The sequence below is a fragment of the Phyllobates terribilis genome, unplaced genomic scaffold (assembly GCF_046119375.1).
Source record: "Phyllobates terribilis strain yellow unplaced genomic scaffold, ASM4611937v1 Scaffold_3__8_contigs__length_932513732, whole genome shotgun sequence".
In the NCBI taxonomy this organism is placed as follows: domain Eukaryota; kingdom Metazoa; phylum Chordata; class Amphibia; order Anura; family Dendrobatidae; genus Phyllobates; species Phyllobates terribilis.
The window spans coordinates 313,264,806-313,280,411 of record NW_027362763.1 but is presented as its reverse complement, the minus strand read 5'-3'; the positions used below and the strand labels follow the sequence as shown (position 1 = coordinate 313,280,411).

General features: G+C 40.9%; 1 protein-coding gene across 6 annotated transcripts in view; it reads right to left on the bottom strand.

Annotated features, from left to right (window-relative positions):
* The window catches only part of ATP11B (ATPase phospholipid transporting 11B (putative)), a 158,466-nt gene that overhangs the window by 100,284 nt on the left and 42,576 nt on the right, over positions 1 to 15,606 (bottom strand). For all 6 annotated transcript variants that reach the window (XM_073674984.1, XM_073674983.1, XM_073674982.1 and 3 more), the window contains exons 7-11: positions 14,161 to 14,264; positions 8,898 to 8,945; positions 7,170 to 7,234; positions 5,196 to 5,277; positions 2,777 to 2,927 (exon numbers count right to left, since the gene is read on the bottom strand). In XM_073674984.1, the coding sequence (XP_073531085.1) occupies positions 2,777 to 2,927; positions 5,196 to 5,277; positions 7,170 to 7,234; positions 8,898 to 8,945; positions 14,161 to 14,264 (450 nt within the window). The remainder of the gene's footprint in view (positions 1 to 2,776; positions 2,928 to 5,195; positions 5,278 to 7,169; positions 7,235 to 8,897; positions 8,946 to 14,160; positions 14,265 to 15,606) is intronic.

The window sequence follows — 15,606 nt, the reverse complement described above, 5'->3', positions numbered from 1 at the left end:
AGTTTGCTGTGAAAATGCGCCCTTTCAGGGAGTGTCATATTCGTCATCCGGGGGGGCGGGCCGGGGGGTGCGGAGAGGGGGTGGCGGCTTCAGCTAGGCCGGAGCCACGGTGTAAATTAGAAACCTGATGCCCAAAGGGGCTCCAGGCCGGCGCGGAAGTCCGGGAGGGGGCCGGATCTGAACCGGAATTCCCCCCGGATTTAAAGGCAGGATAGCGGTGGGGGTATTAGCGGAAGGGGGGGCCCCTGAGGCACCATAGTGCTGATGCTGCCACAGAGACAGGAAGGCCTGTGTCTGTATTGTGCCATGCCTGCCTGCACTCCACCCCGGCCCCAACAGGAGTCCGCAGAAGTGCTGGGGTCCCTGGATTCAGTGCAGTGTGCTAGCTACTGGTAGCTGCAGATTGCTGCCTGTACAGGCCCTACCAGAGGGGGATTAGGGAGGGTGCTGTTGTCACCATCAGGGGGGCTTTATCCTCGCCTCGACCTCAACCCAGAAACCAAAAGGAATTGGGGAAGGAGTGGGGTCTCGACTTCGAACCAGCACCGGAGGGGCTGGGGAAGGAGCGACATGGTGAATAGTCATCTCGACTTCAACTGTGCACCCCATAATAGGGGGCAGAGGAAGGAGCCATGCCGGGAGTCTCGCAGGAGACCCACTTTTCTTCATCTGTAATCCCGTCGGAAAAAAAACGGAGTAAAAATTTTAGGTGTGCCTCCTATGTGACACTAAGCAAAAACTGGAGAAGGCTGACACCGTCCAGGGGTGTATACTGCAGAGGAGGAGCCACAGTTAATCTTTTTCAGATTATGCATAGTGTCGCCTCCTAGTGGACAGCAGCATAACACCCATGGTCCTGTGTCCCCCAATGAGGCGACAGAGTAAACATGAAATAAACACATTGCAGCATAAGAGAACTGAAAACAAGTTTGTGTAAGTATCTTACATAGCACACCTGTCTCTCACCATGTTTACCTGCCAGGGCACTTTGACAAATATGGCATGAAGCCAGAGATGCACTCATTCCTTCCCCTGACCAGATTCAAATTTAAAAAGGGAATCTGTCAGTAAGATCAAACCCCCACCGCAAAGAGCATATTTAGGCGTGCAGATATTTAAATCCATTAACACCTCTGTATCTTCTATCTGTTGCTACATTCCAAAGACATCAGCAATTTAATTCATATGCAGACCAGGAATACGAGTGACAGACACTTCACAAAACCATGAATCCCAAAGTTGTTTTCCCTCCTAGCACTACCAGCCTCTTTAGCTTGACTGATAGCGCCCTGTTCAATATCCTTTCCGGTCATCACAGTGAGCTAGCAATCAAGTGGAAGAGAATACTGCACAGTGGGGAATAACCTCAGGAAGTGCTCTTCATGCCTAATTTGCATAACAATGATTTCTTGGGAATGCAACAACAGAAGATATATGCTGTGTCAGGGGGTTGATCTCAGTGACAGATTCCCTTTAACCCATTCACGACCTTGTGATTTTACTTTTTTTTTCTCCCCTTCTTCCAAGAGCCATAACTTTTTAATTTTTCTGGCACTATAACCATATGAGAGCTTGTTTTTTGAGGGACGAGTTGTACTTTTGAATGACTTCATTTTATCATGTGATGCACTGGAAAGCAAGGGAAAAAATTCCAAGTATGTTGCAATTGGAAAAAAAGTGCAATTTTACAATTGTTTTTGGAATTTTTTTTTTTTTTTTTTTTTATTTACCACGTTCACTATATGGTAATACTAAAAGGGCAATAAGAATCTCGAGGTCAGTACGATGTATAGTTTTGGTTTTTTTTAAGTGGTGAAAAAAAATCCAGAAATTTGTAAGAAACAAAAATTTTGCTTGCGTTGCCACATTCAGAGACCCATGAGGTTTTCATTTTTTGGGATATGGGGCTGTGTGAGGGCTTAATTTTTGTGCCATGAGCAGATATTTTTACGAATACCATTTTGGGGTAGATAAGACATTTTTCTTCACATGCAGATTTGGTCCATGAAAAAAAAAAATTGTTTTTTTCTCACGAACAGCACTCAAAAATACACTCATGTGAACCTACCCTAAAGAAAACTATTGGCTTATATTGAGTTCTAATTTGTCTTGTTAAAGAGTTAATCAACCGACTTAAGGAGGCAATAATATAGAGATAAAGTTGCATGCCTAGATGGACAATAAAAATCATCAGGATCAAGCAGCTTGTTAAAGTGAATGAGATAAGCTTAGAGCAATTTGTAACAGAAGCACAGTAATATGAAGATATACTATTACTTATAAACTTACAAATGTGATAGTGAATGTTCAAGGAGTCTTCACATTCCACCCAAATGGGAAGAGTGATATTTCTATCTATTTGGGCAAAATGTGAAGGCTGCAGCCGATCAGCAGCTGCTGATGACCCCCACTAGATGTTGATGCTAGGAGACCAGTGTGACACACTGTGCTGAGAATGGAGAAGTGGTGCTAGTCCAGTGGGAGAGTATCACACCCCTCCCATTTCATACACCACCTTGGGCTTTTAATGTTAAGTTTTAAAGAATTGGACAATCCCTTTAATTCATAAAGCTCTTTGCACCTTTTCTTAAATTCTTCTGCTTTCTAATCCGCATGCAGAAAGAAAACAGTTCAACAGACCGTATACTAGGTTCTCCAAATGCCCAATACGTTAACCCCTTATTAGTTCCATAGAGAGTGACAATATAAAAGTCAACTGTCCTATAAATGTACGATACCATATCTTGCAAGCATTTTTAAAACATTTATTTTTTACCTTGCTGCTATTTCTGTCATGTTCTGTTTTTTGGTTGTACCATGGTTCATCCCATTGTTCCTCTGCTTGCCATGCATATTTCAAGATTGTACTGAGAATAGCTTCAAACAGGAGAATAATCAGGTACACAAGCAAGAAGGTGTTCATGGACCTATGCAAAGAAATGGACTGATGAAACATAGACTATAAATCAGAATGAAGCACTCCTACCTTCTAGGTGCTCAAGTAGGGTCCCATCCCCATATGCAGCAAACAAGGAACTTGGCACTCGTAGTAGATGAAAAGATAGTGATAATTTCACCAAAATTGCCTCACAGAATATGCATGATGTTTCAGTGATCTAGACCTTCCCCAGATGCAAATAAATTCTGCAAAGAGACAGACCTCAAAAGAGAAAAAGTGCTGTGGTGTAGCGGATCCCCGTAGTAAGAGGGCACCATGAAAAGCAGGCATCTTGTACCTTCATCTACTACGAGTGATAAGTTCCTTGTTTGCTGATGAAGTATCGAGACTGCCAGCTACTAACAAAGTGCAAAGTTGTAACAATAAGGTAATAAAAACTTAGGCCATTCCCATTTTCATAAATGGGTATCGTCCGTTGTATTTACAAGAACAAATTTGTGAAAGTGCGTGTTTTTACCTATAACATGCATCTATAAAAATGGAAATACCCCTTTAAAAACACCCTGTCATGTTATACATCCTGGTCTAATAGTGGGTAGAACGGTACAAAGAAAGAGTCTGCACAGATTCATCATATTGTTGCAAATGGTTTAAAGCATCACCCCAGTGTTTTTTTGTTGCAGCGCTGGAGTGGTGTCACTAATTTAAGTTCACTGCCCGTGTCTCATACATACCAGCTGCCGTCTTCATTTGTTAATGGCAAAGCTATGGTCTGTCTCCAGCAGTTTGTGACCTGCTGGAGTGATCCGAAAGTCACAACTCAATTTAAGTCTACAAGAGCCAGAACAAATCCAGAACGAGGCTCTCAGACTAAGGCCGGTTTCACAAGTCGGTATATTTCCAGTACCGGAAAAAACAGTACCAGAGATATCCGTCTCCCATGTGTCCGTGTGTGTCACACGTGTGGCAACCCTGTTCTGCTTCAGGATCACACGGACCGGCGCCTGGGAATCAGCACTACAATTAGCGCTGTTCCCAAGCGCCGGGTGCTTAACGCTGCCCTCATAATCGTTCCTGCCGGCGATGCGATTAGCCCCAGCAGGGACAATGATGAGGGTAGTATTAAGTTTTCACCCGCAGTGTCCCTGTGTAAAAATAAGAATAAAATCCATATACTCACCTGTCCTAAGTGTTTCCCGCTGTAATTCTCAGACCGCTGACGCCAGGGAGAATGAGCAGCTCCAGCAAGCGGCTCCAGTGCTGCATGAGTGACCGGACACCGCTCCTGAGCTAAGCACAGCTCTGGGGCCCATTCGCTGGAGCGGCTCATTCTCTCCGGCGTCAGCGGATTACAGCGGGGGACACTTAGGACAGGTGAGTATATGGATTTCATTATTTTATTCTTAATTTTTACACAGGGACACTGCGGGAGAAGACACTACTACCCTCATCATTGTCCCTGCGGGTGCTGATCGCAGAGCCAGCAGGAACCATGATGAGGGCAGTGTTTAGCACTCGGCGCTTGGGAACAGTGCTAACTGTAGTGCGAATTCCCAAGCGCCGGTATGTGTCACACTGATGTCATCCAAGTGTGTTCAGCGTGAGACATTTTGCAGAACGTGCATCCGCAAAAAAACCAACATGTCAGAGTGTGGAGCACACGGACACAGAGTCTATGGAAACACACTAACATGTGCGCAGACCCATTCATTTGAATGGGTCTGCGAGTGTCAGTGTCTCTAGTACATGTGGAAACTGTGACCACATGTACTGGAAACACGGACGTGTGAAAGAGCCCTAAGGCTAGGGTCGCACATTCGGCATTTGGTCAGTATTTTACCTCAGTATTTGTACGCCAAAACCAGGAATGGGAGATAAATACATAAGTGGTGACGTGTTTCTATTATACTTTTCCTCTGATTGTTACTCACCTGGTTTTGGTTTACAAATATTGATGTAAAATACTGACCAAATACTGAAGGTGTGACCGTAGCTTTACATTGAGAGCTTGTGACCATTATTCTCTGACTTCCGATCAGTCGGAGGTTGCAGTCACAATATGGCAGGAGTAAACCAGAGTGGCGCCAGGAAGAGCTAAAGACAGCGGCTGGTAAGTATAAGACTAGGGTCGACATCTTCACTGTATGACTCTACATACTGTATGTAGATCAGAGATCATTGTTCAACATAACAGGCTCCCTTTACCAAGGCGCTTTATATACAGTAATTATAGTAACGTTACAGACAGGGTTAGCACTTGGCTTGTTTTTGTTTACTGGAAAATAAAATGTCATACTTTTCCACTGCAGATCGCTTCTGTGATTTACTCTTGTAATTCAAAGCCATTTTTGCCTCCATCCCAGTATACACAGCAACTCCTATCAAATAAAAGTATAATTAAATGTAATTATGCAGAAAAGAGCAGTTACTCTGTCAGGGCTATCATCTTAACATTTCATACACGTTAATCTTTAAATAAAAGGAAAAAAATATTATTAAAAGAAAAAAAAAAAAACTAGTATTTTCTACTCTTCTGGGTTAGAAATACCAAATGGACATCATGAAAAACTGTCAGGCGCTAATAACGCTAGAGGGAGATCTCTCTGTTTAATGCGTTCGTCATTCAGAAGGCATTTACATTCTCATGGCGCCACTGGCTATAGCAGAGATTGGCATTTATAAGTATGTCACGGGCAGATACACAAATCAATGACCCTCAGCGTGATCGAGTCATCAAATATAGGTCTACTGCTGAGATCAGGCACACAAGAATAAGCAATCATCGGCAAGGAGGGAGTGAAGAAAACACAGGATACTTCAGAGGAAAAGCTTTAGAATAGCAAGAAGAGAGAAATGTACAGTTTACATTTGTAGGTTAACTACTTCCTAAACAAGCTGATTTTTGTTTTTGGACATTGTTTTTTTAAGCGCCTTCTTCCAAGAGCTAACAGTTTGGTTTTTTTTGGTTTTTACATACTTTTCAATCCCCACAGGGGACTTGAACATGCAATTGTACAATACACTGCAATATATTAGTATTCTAACATATTGTCATGTCACTAATCTACTATGAAGCACTTTAGGTAATAAAGTAATTTTACATTGTGTGACTTTCTCCTTTGACAGCTTACAGAAGTCAGTGGAGTCATCTTGTGATGACGGACTCTCAGTATGTCTACATCTATCTTGCCCAAAGCTACTAACTCTAGGTCTGTATCCTTTTTATAAATTCTAGCAAAAGTCTTTCCCTGCAACTCAAAACATTTTATAAGAGGTCAGACAACCTCATAACACGCACAGTCATTTTCATATAAAGTGGATTCCGTATGTGTTACAAAATGGTTTATATAATAAGAAATTGTGTATGCCACTCTACAATCAGGTCTCAATATATTTATTAAAGTCCCATTTTTTTATCATTCAGTAATGTCTGTATTGTGTGCATTAAAATACTTACCAGTCGCTGCCTTCTGCCGTATTCAGCACTGCTTCTGTCTCCGTCCTGCGTCGTGTGCAAGCTCTTCACTTCCATCTCACACCATGGATCACTACTTCCATTCATAAAGGGGTTGTGTCAGGTCTCATGATGAACATCTGCAGTGACTGCAGACTTCTGAATTATTACAGCGCACCCATCGCACACTGTCAGGATTCTCTGGTATTGCTAGTAAGAGCAGGCAGTTATGTTATCAGAAGTATGCGATCACCTACCAACCAAATGTGCTCGGCCTCTCTCAATACAAGTGAATTGAGCGAAGTCGAGCACGTCTAGTTGTAATGTGACCGGAAGTATGCAAATTGCATACTTTCAGTCACATGATCGCTTGCTCTTGCCAGTCAAACCAGTAAAAGCTGGCAGGGTGCAGTGTGCACACACTGTAAGGAGTCAGAATTCTGCAGTCAGAGTAGCTGCAGACTTTCACAAGAACACCAGACAACCCCTTTCATGTAAGCCTATGAGAGCTTTGTCCTGCGTCTCATAGACATACACGGAAAAGAGATTACCGGTCACACAGAAGACACTGTAGTGAACTGGATAGTCATAGTTGCAGTCACATGATCCACGAGAAATCAGGCTTGAGAACGACAGAAGGCAGCGACTGGTAAGTACTTTAATACACACACTTAACAGTTTACCAATAGCTAAGAAATGGTGAATAAAAATAAATTAAAAAAATCAACTGATGTTGTGAGATTTCAAGGATCCATGTAATATACACAAAAGACATTTACCAACAGTTTTCAGATTTTATTTGCATTTACAACATACCGAAAATTTCTTTTGTGTTTTTCAACCTTGTCCCACGAAGCAAAAGATTTTCTGGTCCAAGAGGCCTGTTATATAAAAAACAAGGTTATATAAATGTGTAACATTCACTTTCCACAAGCTAGAAAACCTGAAAAACTTAGCTAGACCGTCTAAGTGAATAAAATGTGGATTATATGTTAGGCTCTGTTAACATCACACTTATGGCCTCCGCTTAACAAACAAGCCATAAGTGTAAAGGGTGACTGTGCCATTTGTCAAGTATAGACTCACTGTAATAAAAAAAAAATATATATATATATATATATATATATATATATATTTAAACGTATACACTTTTTTCTGGATACCATTAAATAGTGATGTATGCTAGCCAGATGTAATCTTATGGACAAATTCTACATGTTGCAGGATTTCCTGGCATACATGCTGAACGTTAATCACAAGCCTAATGTGAACCTAGTCTTATCCAATAGAAAATCTGCTGCTGCTATATTTCAGTACTGGATAAAACTTGATTAAAATTAATCTCCTAGTGTGTCTGCTTTTGTTGAAGGTGTTGTCCCACGAACAAAGTACATTTTAATTAATAGAACCTGGAATAATAAATAACAATTGGATGGATGAGAAAAAAATGTTCCTGTGTTGAGATAACCTTATAAATGTTCATGGGACAACTGTTTTAATACTTTTATCTCCATAACATAACAAATCAAGAGCATCTTTTCGTTCAACTCAGTGCTGTGCAGCTTCTCTGTAATCTCGTAGAGATTTTAGAAAAAACTGACAAATGAAATGATAACACCTAGTTGTCAAAATGTGATGGTCCATAGTCTGATACCTTCAGCGCTGATTGGACAGTGTCAGTGTACAGGATTCCCCCAAACTGGCACCACTGAGGATTTTAAAATCACAAGTCAATTCTTTGTGCAGATGTATCGCTTTTTTAATGCCAAAATAGGAGCATCCAATTATTAGGAGATTTTCAGGATGCTGAGGACATGTTATATTGTAGCATAAATGCTGTGTTTTAGTCAGCTGTGTTTAACACTTCAACCACATGGATGATTTCACGAAAACTCATCCTCATGTGCATTTAACCACGCTGTAAAATGATGGTACATTTCTTGGTGCTTTTTATTTCCTGATACGCTTCCATGGGGAGAATGAAGAAAATACATGTAAAAAAAATGCAATTGCACTTTTAAGTGCAGCAATCCAATATTTCTACAATTAAAACTACACATGGTACAATTTGCACCAAAAACATAACAAAAGGGGACAGTGAAGCAATAATCAGAGCGGATTGTTATTGTGTACTTTGATGTAGACACCTGCAAGAAAACATTTTCGATTCACAAGTGAGAACATGGCCCTAAATTTTATTTGAATGACATCCCCTAATACACTCTGCCTTACCGACCCTAAATATCTACAACAAAACCTACATTTCCTTTTCAGTATCAGCAATTATCAGTTTCTAAGGTAGCTGCATTTAAAATTTACATTTTTCTTTAGGTTTTCCCAACTGGACAACCATTAAAAAGCAAAAACAAAAAACTGCTGTGGTAATAAGGAAGCTTAAGACAACATCTTTACTCTGTCCAGATTCCAGGTTCCCAACAAGGCTGAGAATTGCAGTAAGAGTTTTGATTGGCTGTAACACACATTTTTGCAGAACAGTTTGAGGTCCAGTGTGAACAGTAAGCAAGAAACATGAAGCAGAATTACCTCACAATATCCTCTGAATGTTCCTGCAGGGTTATTCTTCCAACAAACCTAAGTAAACATTTACTTTGCATCATTACATACTGTAAATACGATTTATTTAAGCTACATTCATCATCATCTCTGCAGTAGATTTTTAGAGAGATAAAAACAGTGTCAGCAAGCAGTTATACAAGTTGTACAATTTTCCAAAATACTTTGTGCACAATTCCTTATGTTATTCTAGATCTCTGCTTGCAGTCATTGAATAGGAACCTTGAGTTTTTACTCTTGGGATAACCAGACCATGTGAGGCTCACATAACTGTACAGTAAATGCATTCATTCTTCTGCAGGTTTGTCCATCCCTTGCTCAGGACAGGTTTTCATCCCATACAAGCAGAAATCTTGACATTTATGAGGAACAGATAAAGAGAAAATAGACTGGAAAATTGTAGAACGTTTTATTATACAACAGATAAGCTGAAAATCTATTTAATGAGTAAATGTTTACTAAATAGTGAATATAGTTTTTGTCTAACTGCAGAATTGTGGAAGTCCAGGTCCTGAGACCACCGATCGCTCTAAAAACCACAGCCCAGCTCCTGTCTTACCGTGCACTCAGACAGGAGTATGGAGTACGAATTCAATAATGATAATAAAAAAAATAGAGTACAGAGTCCTCGTCAAAGCTTTTACGCCAAGAAAGCTTGGGTGTCGCGCCCAAATTGTGCGACTTTTGGGATTTTCTCGACAATTTCTCCCAGCTCCAGAAAAAAGGATGAAGATGGGGAGGGACAGGCGTGTGAAGCCACCGTTCATCTAATTCATGACGAGCAGTAGTGTTCCTTGGAGTAAGATTTCCCTGACTGGAATAAGATTTCTGGCGCGGCGCACGCCAGTGGTCATATGCTCCAGATTCATTAAGAGGCATCCACCTCTTCATGAATCAGCAGCGCCTGACTCCACAACGCCCCCTAATCAAGACTGACGAGAAACATCACCGGCATTGATGAATTGGGCCATAGACTATGTTGAATCTGAATACTCCCAATTTGCACATTCAGACAGGAGCTATGCGCTCTTGCCCGCTGAGATGCAAACTTCTAAGGGATTTTTTGAGTAATCAGTGGGAATCTCTCTCTATTTATAATCCTGCAATATCTTTACATGGCCGGTCTGTTCTTCAATTACTAAGAAATCAGCATATCAATTGATATGCAAATGAGGCTGAAGAACTATTTGTAGATCAGAAGCCTCTGTCACTCCAGCTCTATTCACCGCCAGTGCCGCCTCCTCCAGCACGACTCAACTCCTTGGACTGAAGTCACACAGCATAGAGGCTGGCAGTCAAGCAGGATGAGGCGGCGCTGGGCAGGGAATAGAGCCGGAGTGACAAAGGCTTCAGATCTACAAATAGCTCTGCAGCCTCATATCAATTCAAACTTTGATTTCTCAATAAGGGAGAAACTGACTAGCCATGTAAAGTTATTGCTGGACTTGCCTTTGAAAGAGCTACATACACGCATTAATAATTTGGGGTGTGAAATCCTGCTGACAGATTGCCTTTAAACTGGAACACTAGACAATTTAATTAACACTGAGGCTAATCTACACTCATACTTCCTGTTCTTTCAGGAAACACACATGTACATTGGCACCGACAGATTAACTCAGACCATATCTTTGTTTTGAAGCGTCTAGTATGCATGTGCAAAGAGCGGGAGAACAGGGTCATCTGTGACCGCACCAATTGTGATTGCAGGATCCTGTGTTATTACCTGTGTATAGAGGGGTTATAGTCATTGTAATCCTGCTAGTAATGGTAAGGAAACGTCTGAAAAGTGTCAAGTAAAGAACAGAAAGTAGTCAAAAAGTGCCTTAGTGGCCAGTATGAAAATTGCAAGGTTTCCCTATATACAGTGGCATGTAAAAGTTTGGGCACCCCTGGTCAAAATTAATGTTATTGTGAACAGTTAATCAAGTTGAAGATGAAATGATCTCTAAAATGCCTAAAGTTAAAGATGACACATTTCCTTTGTATTTCAGGCAAAACAATATAAATATATAAACATACACACATGTATACAGTGCCTACAAGTAGTATTCAACCCCCTGCAGATTTAGCTGGTTGACACATGCGGAATTAACTTGGCATTGTGACATTTGTACTGTAGATCAGCCTGGAAGTGGGAAATGCTCTGCAGCAAATTTTGTTTTTGTTTTTTTGTTTTTTGTTTTTTTAAAACGTTAAAAGTTAATTCAGAGTGTCATTTATTATTCAACCCCTCAAACCACAAGAATTCTGTTTGATCCCCCTAAAGTATTAAGAAGTAGTTCAGGCACCAAGAATAATGAGCTTCACATGTGTGGATTAAAGATCTCTTTTGCCAGCCTTTTCTGACTATTTAAGACCCTCCCCAAACTTGTGAACAGCACTCAGAAATGGTCAACATGGGGAAGACAAAGGAGCATTCCAAGGCCATCAGAGACAAGATCGTGGAGGGTCACAAGGCTGGCAAGGGGTACAAAACCCTTTCCAAGAAGTTGGGCCTACCTGTCTCCACTGTTGGGAGCATCATCCGTAAGTAGAAGGCTTATGGAACTACTGTTAGCCTTCCACGGCCTGGACAGCCTTTGAAAGTGTCCTCCCGTGCCGAGGCCAGGCTTGTCCGAAGAGTCAAGGCTAATCCAAGGACAACAAGGAAGGAGCTCCGGGAAGATCTCATGGCAGTGGGGACATTGGTTTCAGTCAATACCATAAGTAACGTACTCCACCGCAATGGTCTCCGTTCCAGACGAGCCCGTAAGGTACCTTTACTTTCAAAGCGTCATGTCAAGGCTCATCTACAGTTTGCTCATGATCACTTGGAGGACTCAGAGACAGACTGGTTCAAGGTTCTATGGTCTGATGAGACCAAGATCGAGATCTTTGGTGCCAACCACACACGTGACGTTTGGAGACTGGATGGCACTGCATACGACCCCAAGAATACCATCCCTACAGTCAAGCATGGTGGTGGCAGCATCATGCTGTGGGGCTGTTTCTCAGCCAAGGGGCCTGGCCATCTGGTCCGCATCCATGGGAAGATGGATAGCACGGCCTACCTGGAGATTTTGGCCAAGAACCTCCGCTCCTCCATCAAGGATCTTAAGATGGGTCGTAATTTCATCTTCCAACAAGACAACGACCCAAAGCACACAGCCAAGAAAACCAAGGCCTGGTTCAAGAGGGAAAAAGTCAAGGTGTTGGAGTGGCCTAGTCAGTCTCCTGACCTTAACCCAATTGAAAACTTGTGGAAGGAGCTCAAGAATAAAGTCCACATGAGACACCCAAAGAACCTAGATAACTTGGAGAAGATCTGCATGGAGGAGTGGGCCAAGATAACCCCACAGACCTGTGCCGGCCTGATGAGGTCTTATAAAAGACGATTATTAGCTGTAATTGCAAACAAGGGTTATTCCACAAAATATTAAACATAGGGGTTGAATAATAATTGACCCACACTTTTATGCTTAAAATTTAATAAAATTCAACTGAGCAACAAAACTTTTTGGTTTGTAAGATTTATGCTTCTGTTCATAAAACCTACTCTCGTTTGCAGTTTGAAGGCTCTAACTTATTTGCATCTTATCAAACCAGCTAAATCTGCAGGGGGTTGAATACTACTTGTAGGCACTGTATATTATGTGTGTGTGTGTATATTTTCATCTTTTACATTTTAAAAATTACAAAAAGGAAAATGGGCCGATGCAAAAGTTTGGGCACTTGGGCATCCTGCATGGTTAGTACCTAGTATGACAGCTTGTAAACGCTTTTTGTAGCTAGACAAAGGTCTTTCAATTCTTGTTTGAGGGATTTTCATCCATTTTTCCTTGGAAATTTCTTCTAGTTCTGTGAGATTCCTAGGTCGTCTTGCATACACTGCTATTTTGAGGTCTAGCCACAGATTATCAATGATGTTCAGATCAGAGGACTGTGAGGGCCATTGTAAAACCTTTAGCTTGCGCCTTTTAAGATAGTCTATTGTGGATTTTGACGTGTGTTTAGGATCATTATCCATTTGTCGAAGCCACCCTCTTTTAGACTTCAGCTTTTTTTTTACAGTTGGTGTTATGTTTGCATCAAGAATTTGCTGAAATTTCATTGAATCCATTCTTCCCTCTACCCGTGAAATGTTCCCCGTGCTATTGGCTGCAATACAACCCCAAAGCACGATTGATCCACCCCCATGCTTAATGGTTGGCGAGATGTTCTTTTACTGAATTTCTGTGGCCTTTTTTCTCCACACATACCTTTGATCATTGTGGCCAAAGAGTTCTATTTTAACCACAATGGTGCACAGTACATGTTTCCACAATGCATCAGGCTTGTTTAGATGTTCTTTTGCATACTTCTGATGACTCTTCCATGAAGACCATATTTGTGCAGGTGTCCCAGAACAGTAGAACAATGTACCACAATTCCAGAGTCTGCTAAATCTGTCTGAAGGTCTTTTGAAGTCAAGAGGGGGGGTTCTGATTTGCCTCACTAGCAATCCTATGAGCATCTCTCACTGAAATTTTGCGTGATCTTCCAGACATTATCTTGACCTTCACTGTTTGTGTTAACTGCCATTTCTTAATTACATTTCGAACTGAGGAAAGGACAACTTGAAAACGCTTTGCTATCTTCTTATAGCCTTCCCCTGCTTTGTGGGCCTTCACCATTTTCATTTTCAGAGTGTTAGGCAGCGGCTTAGAAGAACCCATGGCTGCAGTTATTTGGCACAAGGTTAGAAGAGGCAGAATTTTTATAAAGCTGGGAAATTTGCATCACCTGACCTTTCCTAATGATGATGTGCACAAGCCATAACCCTAACAGGCTAATTAAGGTCTGAAACCTTGGTCAAAGTTATCTAAGCACACAAATCTCCAAGGGTGCCGAAACTTTTGCATCAGCTTTTTACTCTTTGTAAATTTTTAAAATGAAAAAAAAAAATTACAATTTAAAAAAAAATAGATTTAAGATAAAAATGTGCTTTTTGATTATACATTCTACTTAACATTCATCTCTATTCAAGTACAGCAAACATTGTAAAACACTACTGGACATGCTAAAGTACACATTCTGCAAGGTTTTGCTAATAATTACACACTAGCACAAATACAAAAAGAACAAAAGAGCCCACATGACACTTTAAAAGTTTGAAAAACATAACACTCCTAACTTCAGCGCTTAAGAAAATGCCCTGTAAATGAGCTACTTTAAATTCACTGACTTTGAAAGACCTTCTGAAATGTTTTACCTGTACAGATCTGCTTCAGGCTGCTGACACTCTATCACAGCTTTTAATGTGTCCAGCTCGGCAACGGACTGTAAAACTGCACTTTCCGGTATAGCCAAATGTGTCTGAAATTCATACAGATAAAACTTCAGGTTAAGGCTCTCATATGTAAAGCTGGTCTATCAAAGTGTCAGCATCTAATTACAGGTTTTACATTTTTCTAGGGCAGCTTTGAAAGGAAGACATGTCAGTAAACGACTCTGGTGATATCAGATTTTTGTGTTCTGTGTATGTTTAAATCCTTACCGACATTTCCAAACATGTACGGCGCAAGTCCGTAGCAGGTGTATGAAGTGGGCTCACTGGGTACTTATCCCATATTTGGTAGGTAATGGATGTGTTTCAACCAGGACCAGCCTCTAACAGCAGAGAGCAGAGCAGCTTTTTTTCTCCTCCAGGATTGTTGCTTTTCAAAATTCTCAATTTATTGGTGAAATAAGTATTCAGTAAAGACAGATTATTACATTACTGAGATAGACTCTTATCAATAGCAATTGCCATCTCCTATGTGGATAGAAGGTGAAGAAAAAGGGAGGCGCTCCTCCTTCCCCTCCGCCTATATAGAATCTCATCAGTAGCAACTGCCTCTCCTATCTCAGTAATGTAATAATCTGTCTTCACTGAATACAAATTTCACCAATAAATTAAGAATTTTGAAGAGGATCAATCCTAGAGGAGAAAAAAAAAGATGATTTATCTGATTGCAATATATCTAAGGTTTATTTTCACATTATGATTGATTTCTGAAATAAAAATGATGTCGTTTACACTTTAAACTTGCAAATGCTTATGCAATACTGTAGTACTGCTGTGTATTGTGAAACTGAAGATCTTCTATGAAGTCCAACTCTGGGCAGACAGTGGGGCCTTCAGAAGACCCCCAAATGAATTACACAGCTGCCAATGCAACTGATCTGCATCCCACAATTGCATTATGTGCGGTGTGGATGGACGTCAGATGTGGCAGTCAGGGCTTTGGAGTCGGAGTTGTGGAGTCTGTGTCCATTTTGGTGGAGTCGGAGTTGGTATAAAGTGGATCGACTCCAACTCCTAAAATATATAATAAATTGGGTACAGTAGTTCAATGCAGTTTGTGGGAAATATTTTTTTCATAAGAATTTGGGAAGGTTCTGAAATGTCCTATAAATGTCTGTCCTATTCCTGATCTAAGGGTCTAGACTTTTAGCTGAGATGAATCTGTGCTGCAGTAAATTTATAACTTAAACATGAGCCATATATGAGGGAGTCGGAGTCGGAGTTTTGGCTTACCGACTCCACAGCCCTGGAGGCAGCTGAAATGTTGAAGTCTATTAAATGTTGCATCACGCTTGACAAAGGCATTCATGAGATTAAAAATGTGATGTTTACATGGAAAATAAAAAACAACCCGTAAAATCATTGACTACT